At 40.1% G+C, this 19,369-nt stretch overlaps 1 protein-coding gene across 1 annotated transcript; it reads left to right on the plus strand.

The window, feature by feature from the left end:
• Positions 1-2,954: 2,954 nt before the first annotated feature.
• Positions 2,955-18,721, plus strand: LOC308223775 (TLC domain-containing protein 4-B-like; the record flags this gene model as incomplete). Its single annotated transcript, XM_080623220.1, has 6 exons — positions 2,955-3,111; positions 7,025-7,114; positions 11,099-11,157; positions 12,867-12,961; positions 14,999-15,072; positions 18,406-18,721. Exons 1-6 carry the CDS (start codon positions 2,957-2,959, stop codon positions 18,719-18,721), a joined length of 789 nt encoding a protein of 262 aa, XP_080479346.1. The 5' UTR covers positions 2,955-2,956.
• Positions 18,722-19,369: the final 648 nt, after the last annotated feature.

The following is a 19,369-nucleotide window of genomic DNA, read 5'->3' on the forward strand; positions in this document are numbered from 1 at the left end:
ATGATACTTCTGGAAGACAGGTCAAGCAATGTCCACACAAGTGCTTTTCCTTAAAATGAATTCCGTGTACAGGCTCCTGGGTAAAAAGATGAGGTTTTCTAATGCATTTCGTGCAAGGGGTGGTTGGGTGGTTTTCTGTTTAATTCCATAATCTCCTGTAGTAAAATGAAAACCTGTCACACCCCGACACATTACTTATCTAATAAAATCTTCAGGTACTAAGGAGACAAAACAAAACATAGGGCTCTTTTGTCCAAGAGATTATGTCAGTGGCTTTGAAGCTCAGAGGTACCAGTATAGTCATTGCAGGTAAATAGAATGGGTAGCATCATGAGAATTGCTGTGTTCTAGTCAAAAGGATGATGTAGGTGTGGTTGATGCTTTGCTGTGTTTCTGAAGAGAATTGTCTTCCACGTTAATTTTGGTTTCCTTCACTTTAGGAATGAAACCAGCTGGGTTTTTTTCCTTTCACAGTCCAAGAGAGGACTTGCTTACTACAAATGAGATGATGTAACAGTGAAGTTTTTGGACACCCCAATGGACACCCCACAGTGTTTTGTCAGTGGGTTTAAGCTGGGAGATAAAGAGTTTGAATTAATTGTTTTATTCCTTCAGATAGAAAAGTTGTAGAAAATCAACTTTAACACCCATTGTCTCTAGTACTTTAGACTGTGTCAAAAAGGGCATTAAACTTGAGTTGTATTTTGTATCTTCTTGATCAATGGAGGCAAATGGAGAAGTATGTGGAGAACAGAGTAAAAAGTACTTGCGAGAACAGTGAATGTATAGTATACATTCAGTATGGTGTTTTAAATTGTCTTGGTTTTGGCTGGAATAGAGTTGGCTGGGCTTAAACCATGACAGATTGGAAGTTTTAATAGGCTAGCATTAAAGAGTATGCTATAGGATGTATGCTGCTGAACTAGAACAGGCCATCAGATAAACAACTGGAATGAGCGCAAGTTTGTTGCAATGCACTGCCCCATGTGCACATTAAACTTTGAGTTTGGAGTAAGTAAAATGCACTTGGGAAGTGATTCTTGTGATCCTACCCTGTTTACTGCCCTTTGGTCTGTGATGTATAGCTGTCCCAGATCATGCCAGCTGAGTGCCTTCTGGGTTATACTGAGCAGGAATAGCACATTAAATGCAATCTGACAACTGCAGAGTCCTTAGAACAGGATTAAAGCTGGTCTGAAGCAAACACTTGAAATCCCTGATCTGGATGCAGGTTTCACTTAGCAAATCTGCTCTTATTTGCCCTGCATTCTGCTTATATAGCTGTAGCTTTTACTGTGGGTACCAGTCAGAGTCAGGTAATTCACTTTCTGTTTTTACTCTTCAGGTTTTTGGGGGGAAAAAGCTTTGAGGTCATTGAACCTTCTGCTTCTAGATCTTTGAAGACAAAAATACATCGTTCCCTGATCTGTGTAATACACATTTCATTAAAGTTCTAAGTTTAAATGGAACCCATGTTTCAATATACTCACCATTTACACCAACAAGTGAGAACACTGTAATTAATGCTTTGAAAAGTTACTATTCCAAGTGGTGGGCTTCTCTTTCTGCTCTGCCCTCCCCAAGCTCAAGTTTCTTTCTATCTGCAATGCAGATATAACTTCAAAACTCTAAGGCATGTTCCCTCAGTCTCTAATGCATGTGAACTGCAAGTGCATTGTGTAATGGTATCAGTTTTTGCTGACCATTAGGTTGTTGTAGTAACATCAAATTATGCCAGCATAATTCTTCATGTTATTTTTAGGTATTTTCTTTGGAAAAAGTACTACAAGTGACAGTGTATAACAACTATTAAAATAATTATTTAAGTATTTTAAATGAAGCCATTTGCCTTTTTCCTCCTTTTCTGTTCAGCTTCATACAAATTGACTTTTTATGAGCTTGTAATCTTTGCCAGTCTGGGAATATAAACCACTCCACGACACCATCCAACTGGATATATATATTAAGGCCAAGTTGGACAGAGCCTTGGGTGACGTGGCATCCCTGCCTGTGGCAGGGGTTGGAACTGGATGATCTTAACGTCCTTTCCAGCCCAAACCAGTCTGGGATTCTATGATTTTATGGCAGAAATTCGTGGCTCATGTGTTGCAAAATGTTGGTGACTTGGGAGGAACGACTGAAGTATTTAGAGACTGACATTTACCTTTGGAGTTGATTGGCTATTGTTTTAGACCTCGTGGAATAGCTAAACACCCACCACCTGAGAAGTGTGTTACCTCTGATGGTAGGAAACTTCTCGGTGTGCTCTGAAACGGTGTGAAGTTCAGACTTTCACGTGAAGAAAAAGAAGTTCAAGTGCAACAGCCTATGTGCTCATCTGTGAACAGAGTGCAAATTGAGAACCGCTGTCTCCCTGAAGTGTACAAACATAAAGCTGCAGTGAGGCTGTTGCTTCCTGAGGCTGACCTGAGAATCTCTCTACTACAGTTACCCAGTTTCTTTGTTGCCTTTAAAACCCTATTGGCAGCAGTCAGTCTGGTAAGAATGAGGTTAATTTTAACTCTGGAGCATTTTGGGACAGGAGTGGAAGCTTTTGAGCTAGTGGTTGCACTGGTCTGTGGTCCTCCTGCCCGTTCTGTGTAGATAAAATGCACGCAACTATAGGCAATGAAAATGTGTAGTATGCGTAAGTTTGGTGATCCTTTAAACTACTAAGGCTTAAGTGGAAATGTTGAGCAAGATGAAGCTTTTAGTAAGTAATATTTCTGTTGAGAAGTTAGCTGTCAAAACCACTTTCTGTGGCTGCTTAAAATAGTTCAATGGAGAATGGACTGAAATGGCCAGGTTGGACACGGCTTTGGGCAACATAGCCTAGGGTGAGGTGTCCTTGTCTGTGGCAGGGGGGTTGGAACTGGGTGATCTTAAGGTCCTTTCCAACCCAAACCATTCTATGGTTCTAAATTGCCGCCTTCTTCTCTTCACAGGCTGAAGAACAATGGCTTCCTTCAGCAACCTGACTATTGGCATTATTGTTGCCAGTTTTACTGTATTTCAGTTCCTGTTCCATGTTTTAAGTTCTTGGGTGTCAACACGAATAACACCTGGTTTTAACAATCTCAGCCAAAAAAGGAAGATTGAATGGAATTCAAGGTAAGAGTGTTCAAAACAAAATCCAGCTAATGACCTGCCTGGAATTTGTCAACATCTGAACCACCTATGTGTGTTTAACCCTGTGAATCTTTCCTGGGTGCTTTTCTGCCTTTTGAGCCATAAAGGAAATATAGCAAGATGAGTTTTATTTGTAATATATTACCCTGAAAGGGTATGTGGTGGTGGTTGGAAAGAACCTGAAGATAATCTAGTTCCAACCCTGACCATTCTGTGATTCTGTATAGTACACAAGCTTCACTGGGTGAAATGAATCGGTAGAGTAAAACTTTATGCTTGAGTAGCCTATTGCAAGTCTAAAGTATTTTGCAGGTTTTTCTCCAATTTGAAGCTCAAAACTGTGCTGTGTGGCTGTTGCTGTACTCAAAATGCATTAGTTGTATCACTGTTCCTCCTCAGTGCTATTTAAAGGCAGCATCAGGTGGATACTTCTAAAGTTGTTTCCATTGTTCTAGGCAGCATTAGCAACTCAAATAGTCTTGCCTTTCCATTTGGCAAATGTCCACCTGCAGTGTTCTTAAAGGCACCATCTTAATTTCATTTGATCTTTGACTAATTACCTATCTGCCAGAACAACGCTGTAGGATGCCAGTTCATGATATCAGTGCAGGTTAGGTTTATCTCTGTGTTACAACTTACAGTGGAGGCAGGCAGGGAAGCTAAAACTAGGCAGGGAAACTAAACTGTTATCATGCTGGAGCTGAACTTTTGTCTCGAAGCCACATCAAGTGACCATAGAATTACATAATAGGCTTTCTGAGAACTTATTCCATGCCTCGTAGCTGTTGTAACAGCTTTGCATAACAACATGTGAATCGTCTCACACATAGCAGGCTCTCTGGAAATAACCTGCGCTGTAATCTCTGGGCTATTTTGTAGTGAGCTGTTCAAGTTGGTACAGCACCTTTTTTTACTTCTTTCCAAGTTTTTTCTTAGGGTTGATAGCAGGATGTAGATGTTAGCACATAAATGAGTCGCGGTCCAGTGCTGCATCCAGTTCTGGAATTAGAAGGCGTGACACACAACGTATCATTCATCAACAGCTTGTTGATGTTATACCTGAGGAAAGTGAAAGAAAGGCTAACTGTGCTTGCCTTTCTGCATAAGACTGACCCTTAACTCTGCTAACCAGTGTTCTGTCAAACTGCCTCAACACTCCAGTGTTTCACCAAAACGAGGAGGCATCCCAAGGAGTATCTTACACGTTCAGAGGATGGAGATAGACATATATGCACTCTGCAGACAGCTGTGCAGGTAGAGAAAGTTACTATCTCCCAGTAAAGTGAGTTGGGTTAGCTTAAATGATTTAAAAGCAGATGGTTGTTATTTTGTCCTATATTGAACTGGTGTAGGGAGCGCTCACACAAATGGTTCTGTTGGCAAGCCTGAAGGAAACTGCCAACAGAACTGGCACAGAGGATGGTTATGCATTTTTATCAGCTCAGCTGCCTGAAATGAGCCGCAGCATTGAAAATGCATTGTTACAGTTTGGAGGGTTTTGTAATCAAACATTGGAACTGCAGCTCTGGACTGTGTTTTCCATGCTGTTAATTTGTTCATTCTGACCTTCCAAGAATTAAGAACCAATAATGTGATTGCTTCTGGAATCTTAAGTATTGCAGATGCTCAAATTGAGTAAAAAACTCTACTTTGACACAAATGTAATATAACTATTCTGTTGTGCGTAAATTCCTGTCACCTCTTCTATTAATACATGATTGTACTGCTATTAAGCAGTTGGTAAGTATGTGTATATTCAGTAACAAAGGAATAAGTATGCAACTTATCAGGGCAACTTGTTCCTTTGTGGTTTAATGAGGAGTTAAAGGATACAAGCTTTGTCAGTATTCTCAAAGAACTGTGTGGAGCTTGACAGCTTGACCTAGATTCCATATTAAAATGGAGTGTTGCACTATTTCCCTCCTTCTGCCCCTTCTTCTACAGAAACGTCAAGGTCCAGAGTTGGAGGCAATCTGCTCCTTTCTTTCTTTTGGTTTTTTATCCTCTCCCCCTTCATGGGCTGTGCTTGTGTACAGCTTGCATTCTAAACACTAAGGTTTGGATAAACAGCCACTCCTGAGACAAACTGCAACTGAGCTATATATTCTAAGACAAATTTTACTTCTTTCACCATTGTCTTCTCCTCGGGTTCAAAACCACCAGGCATTTCTCAAATGGTAAAACTATCTGCCATGCTTTGTTTTAAAGACAAAGCAAAGTTCTTAGCTCTCTGCTAACTCTGTGTTGCAAGAGTCTTAATTCTGATAACTTAAATTTTCTTTGTTTATTAAATCGATGTAAAGATCTAACCAAAAAGCAGCCTGTGGCTAGTGGTTAGTAAATGTTCTCCTCCAGCTTGTTACATTTGACTATTCAGCTTGCATAAATCTGCATTCATTTTTTTGGAACACTGTTGAAAAAGTGCTGAAAATAACACGATGATACTCTTTAAACAAATCATAAATAGAGACTTCTCTTACGAACGTGCAGCATTCACAACTACCTGAACTTCATGTTAAGCACATTAAGGAGAGCATCACCCTTGTTTGCAGCCTACTCTGTCTTTGCAAAGTCTTCCAGAGGGAGTAAGATGGTTTTCTCAAGTCTTGCATGGTGGAGGTGAGACTCCTGAGAGTGATCTATGCACGTTTAAAACGTGAATGACTTCCAAATACATGTATTTAATATGTACAAAGACAAAACTAATAACTAACAGCACCTTTATATTTGTGTGCCTATTTTTCATGCTGTGAATATGGTGCAAAGATGTTTCTGATGACACAGCATCAAACTTGGAGTTCTCATCTTTAAAGGGTATCCATGATTCAGTAGAGCTATTTTAGCACATTTTTTTTCCTTCCTAGCCACACTTGAGAACTGGGAGAGCAAACAGCAGCTACACAGGATTAGATGCAGTTTCTAGCAGTGTTAAACCCATGGCTAGAGGAGCAAGGTGACATGTTTTGGACCCATGCCCATTGCATTGTTCTGCCTTCCAAGAATACATGTGGACTCCAAAGGGCAGGAATGGCTGTGTCCTGTGTGCTGGCAGAAACCCTGCCAGGGCCTCTGTAAATAGGTAGTTCTTTTTAAGTGCTTGTTAACATTCAGAGTTTATCTACATTGTGCATGCACCCTGTATGCTTGAGACTGGTGTCATTTGGATGGGGAGGGGGAAGTGTTTAGTACCCAAGTATGGAGAAGGCAACTCTGATTACTGTGACTTTATATAGGACAAGAGGAGTGTGAATAAAGCAAAGCTTTAAGAGGAGTGTAAATAAAGCAAAGTGAGCTGCTAGTTCATATGAACTTGTAGCTGGTACACCTCAGATACTCAGCTACAACCTTTTGTTATACAAGTTTTCTCTTTGACAACCAGAATCTACTCCAAATGCACTTGAAATTCGGATGCTTTCCTTGATAGGTCTTTAATTGAATGCCCCTCTTTTCAAAACCTTCACTTGGCAGATTTATTATGGGTCACCTTATTAATTTGGTGCCTGAAAGGAGAAACTTGCTGCAGGACTCGTGGGCCAGTCTGAATGTGGAATGCATACAGATTTTCCAGCAAAATGGGACAACACAGCAAGTATTTGTTAGAGAACCGGATGTTATATTGTCTTTAAGGATTCATTCATATAGGGGATAATAGGGGAAAATGAAGGTCTCTGTTACTTTAAGACCTTGTGTTCTGTTTAAGAGGCCCCTTGCTCCAATCTAATAGATTCCTTCTTTTTGACTGTTTTGCCCACCTCTCATTGTACTGAGGTTGGATGGAGCGTGAAGAAGAGATGATTGGCTTTCACAGAGGTATCTGGATGCAGCTGAGAGCTTAAGCACAGTATAGACAGTTGTGAGTGGCAGTACCTTCTTGTGACTGTAATCTCTTTTTTAGGACAGTGTCCACATTCCACGCCTTGGTGGTTGGTGGCTTTTGCCTCTATATTTTGGTATACGATGACGCCGTTAATGCTGACCGTCTCTGGTAAGGAGTGTTATATGTATCTTGTGTTTATACGATGAAGTAACGTAACTCAGTATGTTCATTACTGAAATAATTAAGATCCCATTAAAATATGCGGTAATTGTAACATTGGCCTTTTGTGTACGTAGTAATAGGTGAATAAATTGTTGCCTGTTTTGGATTTTTTTGTCATTGCATTCTGGTATCTTTAGAGAGATCGAGTACAGTCTGAATGTCTTATGAGATCTGTTAATCATGTTGGAAAGCAGCACGTTATTATGACTTCTCTTGTGTGTCTCTTGTAGTAAGGTTTATTAGATAGAAGCTTTTATTCTGCTTTGTTTGAGTAAAACTTGTTCTAAATAGTGCAAAGGAAGTCATGAAGGCAGAAATAAAAGCCTCTTAGTGATGATAAATATGTTGAATCTTTGCATTTACTAAATCATTCTGGTGTATTTCCAGGAAAAAATCAAATTAATCAGAAACCAATCCACTTTATTTCAACTATTGCTTCTAAATAGTTTCTTCTGTTTGGATCTGTTTACAGTGATGTTATTTACATTTGGTAGAGTAAGGAAAACTTTATATATATATTAAAATCTAGTGGAAGTATATCTAATCTGTGTGTTTTAAATGAAAGCTTCGGGTTCATTTATGGCAGTATTTCTGTACATTGTTGCTTGGTCAAAATTATCTAGTAGTGTCAGGGTCTTCTCAACTGAAAGTGCACAGAACATACTCTGGATGTGGAAATCAGTGTTCTCAGTTATTAAATAATAATTCTAAATTGTGTGAAGTATCAGTGTACTTAAAACAGTCGCAGTGATTTGAATTCATGTTCATGCAAGTGATTAAGTGGAAAGGAAGACCAAACAGAACACTGCCCATGGCTTGACAAGTACTTATATACAGTCTGTGAGTGAAATACAGCTTTGCATTAGGCTTTCTTCTACCACTAAAGTCAGAATCATAGGGTGATTTTCCCCAGAATCTGCAGATGTGCATCTTTTTCTAAGGCTGACTTTTTATATTACTCTTAGCCTTGATTTTAATTGAATATGACTGAAGAGGAAAACCACCAAATTATGTGGGAAATGCCAGATGGCCTCTTGCAAGGCTGCTCAGTTTGGAAAACTAACATCCTTTTGAAGTGCAGGCATAAGCTATAGGACTTAGTCATTTACAGATATGAAGGATGCATAAGGCTTTCTATAGGAGTCTCATATTAACAATATAAGACACATTTTTGCATCCAGTTTTAGTAGTTCTGTAGTAAATGTCCAGGAATCCTTCACGCAGCTTTCTTGCACTGTTCTAGCCCAGACAGCCTGAAAATATTACGCAGATGCTCTGATTTTAGACTACTGGGAAGGTTTTGATACAGACACTCTTTTTCTCTCACAGTTGCCACCATCCTTGTGTAGTCATTGACTGTATGAACGGTATCCAGTCAGCTCTTTTCTGTGGGATTTAAAGATACCTCTATCTATAATGGCAAATCACAAGTTGTGAGCCTCTGTGTATGTCAACCTGAATTCTGGCTCCATGTAAAGCTTAAATGCATGATGCCGATGATACCTATATGTCTTGAGAAGGATCATGACTCCTGCTGAGCATTTGGGTTCAGTGGAGACATGTGGTATTACTGTCAGGTAATGCCTGAATCTAGGTCTGATAGATGCTAAGAAAGGATAAGGACTGGATCACTGATGACTTAGAGGGAAGCATCAGCATAGTGTATGTGTATCTTTTTTGATGCTCTAGGACATTGCAGAACACCTTACCTTTTCTCTCGACGTAATACAGACTAGCTAATGTAGACGATGTAGAAATTCTTCTTGAGGTGGTGAGAATAGCAGGGTAGAAAGTGTGGAGGTGGTAGAGATCAGATAAGGAAAAGGAGAAAGTGTAAATAAGTGAACTAAATTGAAGCTTCACAGAACAGGCTTCTTCATACAACTGTCCACTTGATAGTCATTACTCTTTGTTGTATATGACTCTGTATCTGCAAAGAAGTTTGAAGATAGTCATGTGGGCTTCTGTTTGTTCTATCTGGCTGTGCATGTTCATGTGTAGTTCATTTGCCACACATACCTCCTTAGCAATCACAAAAGAGAGAGCTCTTCCCTCTCGCTTACTCAAATAACATCCTGTTTGCCACTCCTGATTCTTGCTTGCATCAAACCTAGGCTGTAAACATCAGGGCTTGTAAGCTCCACTGCACTTCCCATTCAAGGAAATCTAGAGGACTGTAGGCTAAATTCTAAGTTTCCCATTAATTAATCTTAATCTGGGATTCTAACATGGACTCTTCTTGAAGGGATGTGACAGATGGGCAATGCAGCCTTGTATGTTGCTGAAGTGCTGGTTTAGAAAGTCCATAGAAGGTTTGTTGCAAGGTGACCGTTCTCAAGGAAAGAACAAAGGGAAGTGAACCATCCCTGTCTCATCCAGTTAAGTCACATTTACCGATACCAAGGAGCAAGCATACATTCAATCTTTTGCATCTGTTCTGGAGAAGAATATGAAGGTTCTTCAGAGCAGGCTCAGTCTTGGTGATGATTTACTGAAGTGCGTTGGGAGCACTTACAAGTTTGAGTGTGATGATAGAACTCTAATGGGAGGGCTGTAACTATCTGAAGAGTCTCTGTGTGTGAGAACACATCTGTTTATGCTCTGTGTCTAGCTATGACTTTCAGAAGAGGTACACCAAAAGAAGCACTCGGCCTTCAACCCACATAGTCCATGAAACCAGGTTTTGAAGCCATGGAAAAATGTTCCTGTTTCAAGTTGTAGTTAAGAGAGCTTCTATGACTCCATTCTTAAGGGCTTGAGTGAGCTCCAGGCTCTCCTGGTCATGGTTTTTTTTCTCATTTAATAGCAGAAATGAGGTTTTGCAAATCCTTCTGTTTTCCTGTAAGCTTCCCTCTCCTTCAGGGAAGCAGTTAGTGTTAGATGCTGAGAAGGCCTTACAATCTAGTGAACAGATTGTAGTAATACAGGAAATCTCCTCCACTGCTTCATTCCAATAGGATTAAAAAATAAAGGCTAAGTAATAGTGTTTTACTGCTTTCTAGCTGAGGGAGACTTTGTGTTGGAGGTGCTATAAGCAGAGTTGTGTTCCTTTTATCTCAAAGGTTTACAGCAAAACTTCCTTTCACAGCTTGTCTTGTGCAGTCAATGTTGGGTAAATCTCTAGAGCTGTCACTTGAAGCTCAATTCATACTTACACAAACAGGCTTACACCACTTGTGATCTTTATGCTAAGGAAAAAGACATTTGCTTACCAAACTCAAAATGTGGCCATACAGAGGATGGTAGAGGAAAGGGTAAGTGCTGTAATGTGAATGATTCCCTTTCTTGAGGTGTATTCACAAGTTTGGGTTTGTTGAACATCCTTGAGGAACTGAAGCTGTGTGCATGCTACTGAATGCCTGCTGAATGTTTGGCATCAGAAGGGAAGGGACAGAAGGTGTGAAACTCCTCTGGAAAGCATTTCTTCTCCAAGGTTCCTTGGTTTCAGAGAACTGGCAAATAATTCCTTTCATGTCTCCTCCTACTCTGTTTATCCCTATAAGTATCCATCCTCTCATGAATATGAAAAGTACCAGCTGAGCAAGATATTTTTGTCATCCTTAACGAAGTTTTAACACTGGCAGAAGAACAAAAATGGAGACACAGCCTTCTCCTTTATCCTCTTTCCAGAGAAGCCAGCTAAGGGTATTTGCTCTGTTCCAGTTCTAGACTCTAGCAAGGCTCTTGGGGCACTCTCTGCTCCAAGGCAGGGGGTATTCCTGGTTAAGGTAGTTAGTAGATGTCTTACAGCTGGGTGAAAAAGGAATCCATCTGCATAACTAGGACCTTTCTTAACTGAATCTTGAAAGGTCTTACTGATGGGCTGAGAATAAGGTGATCTAGTAGACACTATGTGTTTGGTATGTGTATATCCTTTGCAAATCACCTTGTTACAAAGGGTGTAACTATGTATTTTTGGTATGTTTGCAGGGGTGACCCTTCAATTGTGAAGCTGAATATTGCTATTACCACAGGCTACCTCATTTCTGGTAATTATGCAATGTGTATATAACACCCAGAACTTGTATATTTACATTGAGTCACTATGCCCATATATTTATACTGAGCCACTGTGCCAGGGATGTGACGTGTGTATACAATGCATGTTCTCCTGTGCCTTTTAAAATTGCTAATGGAGTTGTGGGTTGTGGTGGAATCGCAGGATCTTGCCAGTGGATGCGGAAGATGAAACATCATCTCCCCAAGTAGGGAGGAAGTGCCCAGCTTTATGGTTTGCTACACAACCACCAACTCCAGCTCAGATTTGTCCTTCAGCCAGTTGAGAAGGTGTTAAGGCAGTGCCTGTCACTCCCTCGGGGTGCTTACAGCTTGTGGCTCTTTTGTCACATGTTTCTTCCTATGAGCTCAGAATGCTGGCAGAAGGATTTTAATAGCCTGCAATACAAGCTGAGGCAAACAATGCCATAGGATCCTGCCTGCCCACCTCTTAGTCTCCCTTTAAGCCAAAATTTAGCCATATACAATGGGGCAATTTTCATTATTTTCTTGAAATGGCATTCTATCCTATATATGTGTCCTTAATTATTTACTGTCAACTGAAACTGTTGTGGGAATTTTGCTGCAAATTGCTTTGGAGCTTTCTTTTATGGTGTGTGGAGATAATACTGACTTGTCAGAGCAAAAACTTAGTGTGCCTTGGACTATTTTCAGGGAAAGGTACTCATGTTAGGACAGAGTCTGGTCAGAGACTGGACTTCACTGTCTCCCAGACTAGTTTTCTCATCACACTGGAGATAGTCTGGTGATCGGCACCCTCAGTTAACCTGTGGGTTAGTTTAAGTCTCTGTTTTTTTCCATAAGAACTTCAGCTTTCATGTTTAAATTCATTGGTATCTATTTCTGAGTAATTATGCATTAGAATTTCATGGTGAATTAATGAATGCCTTTGAAGAGAGACCTGAACCTGGCCACTCATTCTCTCTCACTTCCTTTTGTATAGTTGATGTTTAATTATTAATAGGAAGTGGAGCAGCTATGTCAGGTGATAAAAAGTCCTGCCTGAAGGTAGCTAATATAAAAGAGATCAAGACTCTCACTTGGAGATGCAAAAGGCACAGGAGTAAAGTCTTTGACTGGAAACCTTGGTCACTAATATTCCAGTTTAAAGTACTCATTTGGAGCAAGGAGGGGCAGAAATTGCTTGTTCCAATACAAAAGTCTTCTGAAATCTTAGGCCATCATGGGAGAAGAAAGAGTATTTCTGCCAAAGCATTAACTCAGGCCCACTGCATCACTGCTGCAGTAAATGGAAAGTTCTGATTAAATAAAGCAAACATGCTTCTCATTCCAAGTGTCCCTGGCAAAATATGTTTAGGAAATGGTTCACTGTTAGCTAATATAACTCCTTTTTGATTCACAAGTGCCCTGTAATAGATCCCTGCATGTATCTCTATATGGCTATGCCTGCTGTAGCCCCCATCGCCACTGGTTTTGGTGGGTTTTTTTCACTTCTTCTGCACTTCTGTTGAAGTGGAAAGTTGTAATTTATGGCAACTGTTGGCAGAGAATTGTTGCTTAATGCTTTGACTAAAGTCGAGCCTCAGAATAAAGGGTTTTCTCTTCTGAGATAGAGTGTTTCTACTGATGCCCTCTGTGGGCATTTACACCTCTAAAGCTATTGCGAGGTAAAAGGTAATATAATGAATTGCTCTTTATCGTTATTTCTTTTCTCTTGTAGATTTGTTGCTTATTATTTACTACTGGAAGGCTATTGGTGACAAGTACTTTGTAATACATCACTTGGCAGCTCTGTATGCTTACTATTTTGTACTGGTGAGTGCTGTATTTTTCCAGTCACATAGCAAGCAGGTGGCATTGAAGACAATTTAGAGATCTCATTTGCTTAATGTTTATGAAGTTCTTCATTGGTTGGTGCTTTAGCTTTGTGAAAGGTGTATTTCTGTTTACAGTCACTGTTACTTTCTAAATGGTTTTATCAGTCATTTGTGGTACGTGTCTAATATTACGGTCCTTCAACACAAATGTGTAACTTATTCAACAGCTGAACTTAAAACTCTGCTCAGTTTTTGCTGTAGAGGGACTTTTGACAGAGGGCCTTTTCAAATGGTTGTAGAAAAGGCTTTCAAATAAGCCCCCAAGTCTGAATAGTTAGTTGAAGAATTGGAAGGAAATGGTTCCAAGTGGTTATGTTGTGCTTGTGACTGTATGGCAAGGCCATTGGTCAGTGATCCATAATCCTACTGGAGGATGTGCTACAATCAGCTGGGTGGGCTTTTTTCTTTACGATTACTTTGGTGGGGAAACAATGGATGATTAACTGTGTCTATCTATAAATACCTGTCACATACATACACTGAAGGGAAAAGGGGAAGAGAAGGATACTGTCCTAGGATAAAACCTCACTTTGTTATTCCTTGCTGCTGCTGGAAGTTCTCAGAGCTGCCCATGTGACTTGGTAGAAGTCCCACTGGCCTCTAGAATAATGCTCCTGAATTCCTTCCATAAAGCTTATGCAGTAAACAAGAAATCTTACCAAATGCATTTTACTTCATTTACCACGTTTCTTTGCTGCCTACTGTGTGAATCCCAGCCTTACAGTGCTGAAAGCGTTGAGGCGCCAGATTACTGTCAGATTGCCTACATAATGGGGATGAAGTATACTGAGAAGTAAATGCTCTGTTTCAGGCTGAAGATAATTAGATCTTCTAATGTTATGGATGAAAGTGAATTAGAGCTGAAGATTAGAGAAATGAAAATACCAGTAGCAAGGCTAATCCCTGATGCAGGAAAATCATTAGTTGTTTCTGGACTAAACAAAGTCTACTTTGTGGGAACTTCATTTAAATCAGTTCTTATTATTTGGCTGTAGCTCTGCCCTTGGATGTCTGTGTTACTCTCATTCTCTTATCTTCAGAGAAAGTTATTCCTAAGTATCTTATTTAAAATATGGCTCTTGAAGATAGGAAAGAGTTTGATGAAGAACACAGATTCTCTGTTTGGTGTAGTGGGAACTGATGTGAAATCACTGAAGCAGTGGGTACAAACACGTTTGATGGGGAAAAGGGGAATCATGACATGCACTACATAGATAGTTCACGGAGCCTACCAAAATGTTTTAAAAGTCTTTTCATCTCTACATCTGCTGCTGGCCCAGCCATGGTGTAATGGAACACAACCAAACAATAAGGCACAGAATATGCTGTACTTTGTCACTTGGAGGCAAGTGCTCAGTTACAAGGTGTATCAATGTGAATGTGCCACGCAGTCATCCGGCTACTGCCACGGAGGAGATGTGATCATCTTCCAACTGACAGGGCATGGCTGGGGCTGTGACACAACTGCTGGAAAGGGTTTCCCCTGCAGTGTGTGAGAGGGAAGAAAAGGCTTTATGTGCCCTTTCTGCTGCCAAATAAGAGCTGGGAGTTCACCTTCACTGGGTGAATTATGTTCCTAAACCAATGCAGGGACACTTTTCTTTAGCTTACAGTGTTTATTTTGGGGCTTGTTTAAACATTGAGAAACCCCAAATCTTTATAATTCTCTTAGTAATAGCATTATTATAATTCCAGCCTAACTTGTGCCAGTCTTGTGTAGCTAGCTTTCCATGGCCTGTAAGCCTCTTAATTTGAACAGTACTGATCTGAGCCACCTGAAGGACAATTGCAGCTTTGGAGGTAAACCTTTACTCTGAAGCTGGGAGGAAGTTGCCTGGAGCTGGTGAACTTGTTTGCTATTGTTTTAATAAAGAAGTTGAGACACTGTGTCAATCTGTGTGTTCTTGAAGGCTGTAATCAAGGCTTCACATCTCCCCTGTTGATGTTTCAATGTCTGCTTTGTTTTGCTAACCAGAGCAAAGGTCTGCTGGCTTACTTTGGGAACTTCCGTCTGCTTGCAGAGTTCTCCACTCCTTTTGTCAATCAGCGGTAAGTGCTCAATGAATGCTTGCATCATTACTTTACATCGTAATTTGTAGCATGATTTCTGTCACTTGTGAAGTCTTTTCTGTTGTCAAATGGGAATTTATATATATTGTATTTGTAAATATATATATTCATATATATGAACTAAGGATTACTACGGGGAAACCTTTTTTGCTGCTATAGCTGCAGCAGTATAACTAATGAATTCACCCAAGGTCCTTCTTAGAGTAGACCAGTCTTCATATCTAATGCCATTTTAAAATGAAGCTTCTGAACAGAAAACCTGACTAACATAATATTGTTCATTATCCTTTTTATGTTCATTTAATTATTCTAATAAAGCCATCATTTTCAATAGGGATTTTTTTAGTGTTGTGGATTAGGAAAAGATAACACCATCATCAGAATCCTAGAATGGAATTGCATTGCCCTACGTAACTGGAAGTTTATTTTGCAGTGCTGCACATGTATATGTGCATATATGTGTATATATGCATATACATATATATGAACACATAGAATAATATACGTGCATATTCTTTATTTCCTTTCAAAAATAGATCTGGATATTATTTTGAGGACTTAAACTAGAAAGATAATAAAGCACCTAAATATATCTGGTTAATCTTCACACTGGTGTGCAAAGAAGGAAGTGGCAGAAGGCATTTTGCAGAGCTCAGTGAGTCGAAGCCTGCTGTGGCTTCTGATCATAGTGTTGCTACTCAAACTGCTGGTGTGGGTATCAGAAAGGGAGCTCAATAATGCCCTGTACCGCAGGCAGAGGAAGCAGTCAGGGGAGTTTCGCAGTGCTCTGGGGAAGGTGACCTCTCTCCTGTGCTGTAGCCACTGTGATCCAGCTGGGTACAGGGATTTGCCCCAGGAAAACCTCACCTCAGGAGAGGGGTGTTGGTATAGGGCAGTGCTGTCCTCCTCTCCCATAACTTCTGTACGTGTGTGCCATCTATTTTCTTTTCCAGGCATCCGGTAGAGAAAGGATGATGTAAGGCAAAGAGGGACTGTAGTCCTCCTGCAAACAGGGTATCTTGAGTATTACCCATCACTGCATTACAACTGTAAACCCCAGACTATTCGATGAGACTGTATCATTCCTCGGCTTTCTAAGAATAAAAACGATTGTGCTGAGACCCCTTTCAAACATGAGCTTGGCAAATTGAAGTTGCAGGAGGGAAGGGTGGGATAACGGAGGTCTCCAGAGGCTGCTTCCATTTGCCCAAGCACAGTGGAGTCAGAGATTAGAGTCCAACGTAGTCTGTGCTCCGTGTGCACAGAAGAACTGAGGAATAAGTCAACTTCTTTAAACTCATTTTTAGTAATACAAGGAAGAGGAGAGTAAGAAGATGAAAAAGGGTGTGTTATATTCTAGGTTTCTGTATTGACATTCGTGTCTGACTGAATGGCTGTTGTCCCAGCTGACTCCCACTGAGATAGGATTTCATCCTAGGTTGAAGTGGTACCTGTACTAATGCTTATCTTTGAGGCTGCGTTAGGAAGCATTGTGATACGTCTGGCTATTAAAAGTAATATATATTATACTCTTTTAATGCCTGGGGGGAGACCACGTGTCTTTGAGTATGGGCTCTTACTGCTTTCTCAGAACACCAGAAATCACTGCAGGAGATAATAGTTCCTTGCACTAGGGGACATAACCTCCTTAGTGCAGGAATGCTTTTTGGGGTTATTTTGGGTGGTTTTTTGTGTGAATATTTCAGGGTTTTTTTAATTAAATTTGAAGAGAACCAGACCCTCAAGGCAAAAAGTAGTGGATAATGATAATGACTTCCATTATGTTTCATGTTTGCATTCTTAGGATTACCAGAAGAGCTATTATTAAAGTATAAAAAAATACTCTAATCTCAGAACTGTCTATGTATTTCCTGCCTGTGTTGTTAGGGAGATCTAATTGGAGGTTGTCTCCATGCCAAGCATTTAAATCTTGTAATGTTAGTACGAGCGTCTATGTAATTAAGTATGAACTGTTGTGGGTAAACTTGTAGCGATACATGTGACTTATTGACTTGTATTTAGCTGAATTTGCAGGGAGAGGGATGTTGCTAAGCAGACGTCCAGTCTTCCACACTGTCCCATTGCAGTGTATTTTAAAACCTGGTTTTATATTACTTTTGGGATCTGCATTGTAGATATCAATGAAAGTACAGGCTCTAATTGTCAGTCCGACCAAAGATACCAGCTCTCTCTGTTCGGCATCCCAGTGAGTGTTTCTGTGGTGAGGTATCCTGCTTCTAGGCTGGGCTGCCACCTTGAGTACCTGGATTCTGACTGTCTCAGAATACTTGTGTTAGAGCTGGATGTCTGCCAATTCTCTTTAGTACATCTCTAGTTACCTAATATATATATATATATTACCTGGTATGTCTCTAATTAATAGTAAGCATTAATCTGTAGGTAATTAAATTGAAAATTACTTTCAAAACCCATTTTAGAGCTGGTATTGTGTTAAACAGTTTTACCCTCATATCTCCTTGGAAATAAACGGATTATTCCACTTCTCCTCCCCATCTCCTATCATGAATACAGTGATTTAAGGAATTTTCTTCTGTTCCTATCTTTAACCTGCCACTGCTGCACACATTTTCCTTGTGTTTGTTTTGGTGTAAGTGTTCCTTTTCCTAATGGAGTTCAACACAGGGGTTCTGTGTATGAAGCAGTACATAAATCGTGCCTCTCTACTAATGAATTCATATGCAATAATTACTTTCTTAAGACCATTTACAGTAGTAGTAGCAGGAGAGGGCTTTTTAATTTTATCTTTCCATAGCATACCTGGCCGTGACATGGTTCAGTGCCATTTACACTGGTGGGGAGAAACAGAAGCAGTCCCAACTCTGAGAAACTGGAAACTAGAGCACTGTCTAGATTACCATATCCAAATACAATGCTAGAATTGCTTTCAAGGGGAGGAAATCAGACTTTTAGTTGCCTATTGGTGCAAAATACAGTATCAAGTAATGAATCTGTATCATTTATCCTAATTTTTTCATGTGAAATTTATCATTTTGAATTAAAACTGTAGTGTATTATACAATAGCACTGAAAGGATGCTGGTTGTCAGCTGGTTTCCAGTTCCAGTCGGGATTTTCTATATGTTACTCTGCAATATACCGGTTATCACACACTGCTTAAGTGGGCTTCAGCCAAGGAGAAGAATTTGCATTTAAGCCAAGACACAGCGTAAGAATTTAGAAATTATAAGGGTGGAAGCATCTAATAACTTATTGCTTAAAAAAAGGGAATAAAATCCTTCTTTAATGAGATGGCTTCAAGTCTGCCTCGTCTCTGTGACTGCTTCTTTTGCAGGTGGTTCTTTGAAATACTGGGATATCCTAAATCTTCCAAGGCCAACATCATCAATGGTTTGCTGATGACAGTTGTGTTCTTCGTGGTAAGGATTGCCGTCATGCCTGCATATTACAGCCACGTCATTGCCTCCTTTGGAACAGAGGCTTTCCACAGGTTAGGATTTGCAGCCCAGAGCGCCTGGATTATCTCAAGTGTGGTCTTGGATGTTATGAACATGATGTGGATGGTCAAAATTACAAAAGGATGCTACAGAGTCATGTGTCTTATCGGACGGGAGGAAGTCAAAACTCACAGAAATGGCAAATCTGACTAGAAATCACACACATAAAATGCAATTCCTGCTGTAAAAGTAATCTGGGTTCACTGAAACAGTGCACATTTCTGCCATGGAATGATCCTCTTAAGAAAACAAGGTATTACCTCTGTACTGACCTTACTCTTCCCCTAACCACACTGCCTGCACACCCAGGGCCATGCTTTATGGATCCTGTCTGGTGAGGAATAAAAGCAAAAGCTCCCACAAATGAGTTCCATGTGTGTGTTCTAAGCAGTTAGAAGCCACTGAAGTTAGAAAGGAGCAGACTGGTTATTACTTGCTTGTTGTCCACCAGTGTGTTCGAAGTGTTTCACTCAGGTTTCTCAGATCAATGTGTTTTATAAACCCAGCGAGTATCGAGATCTCTCTCTCTCCTTTTTTTAGGAAACAGAAACTCCCCAAACTCCTGATATGGTGCAATTTTCCTGGCACGTTTCTATGTTTTCTTCTGGGAATAACAATCAAGATTTCAGTCTTGACGACTTTTCAAGTTTTGCAGGAAAACCTAAAAATGTAGCTTTGGTTCTGTGAAGTCTTTTACTGCTTTTTTGTTCTGCCTTATACGAATGCAAACCATTTTGGGCAACGTATGAGATACAATGATCTAAAACGCCGTATTATAAGACTAGAGAATAGCTGAAGAAG

The sequence above is a fragment of the Psittacula echo genome (assembly GCF_963264785.1).
Source record: "Psittacula echo genome assembly, chromosome: 7".
NCBI classification, from domain to species: Eukaryota; Metazoa; Chordata; class Aves; order Psittaciformes; family Psittacidae; genus Psittacula; species Psittacula echo.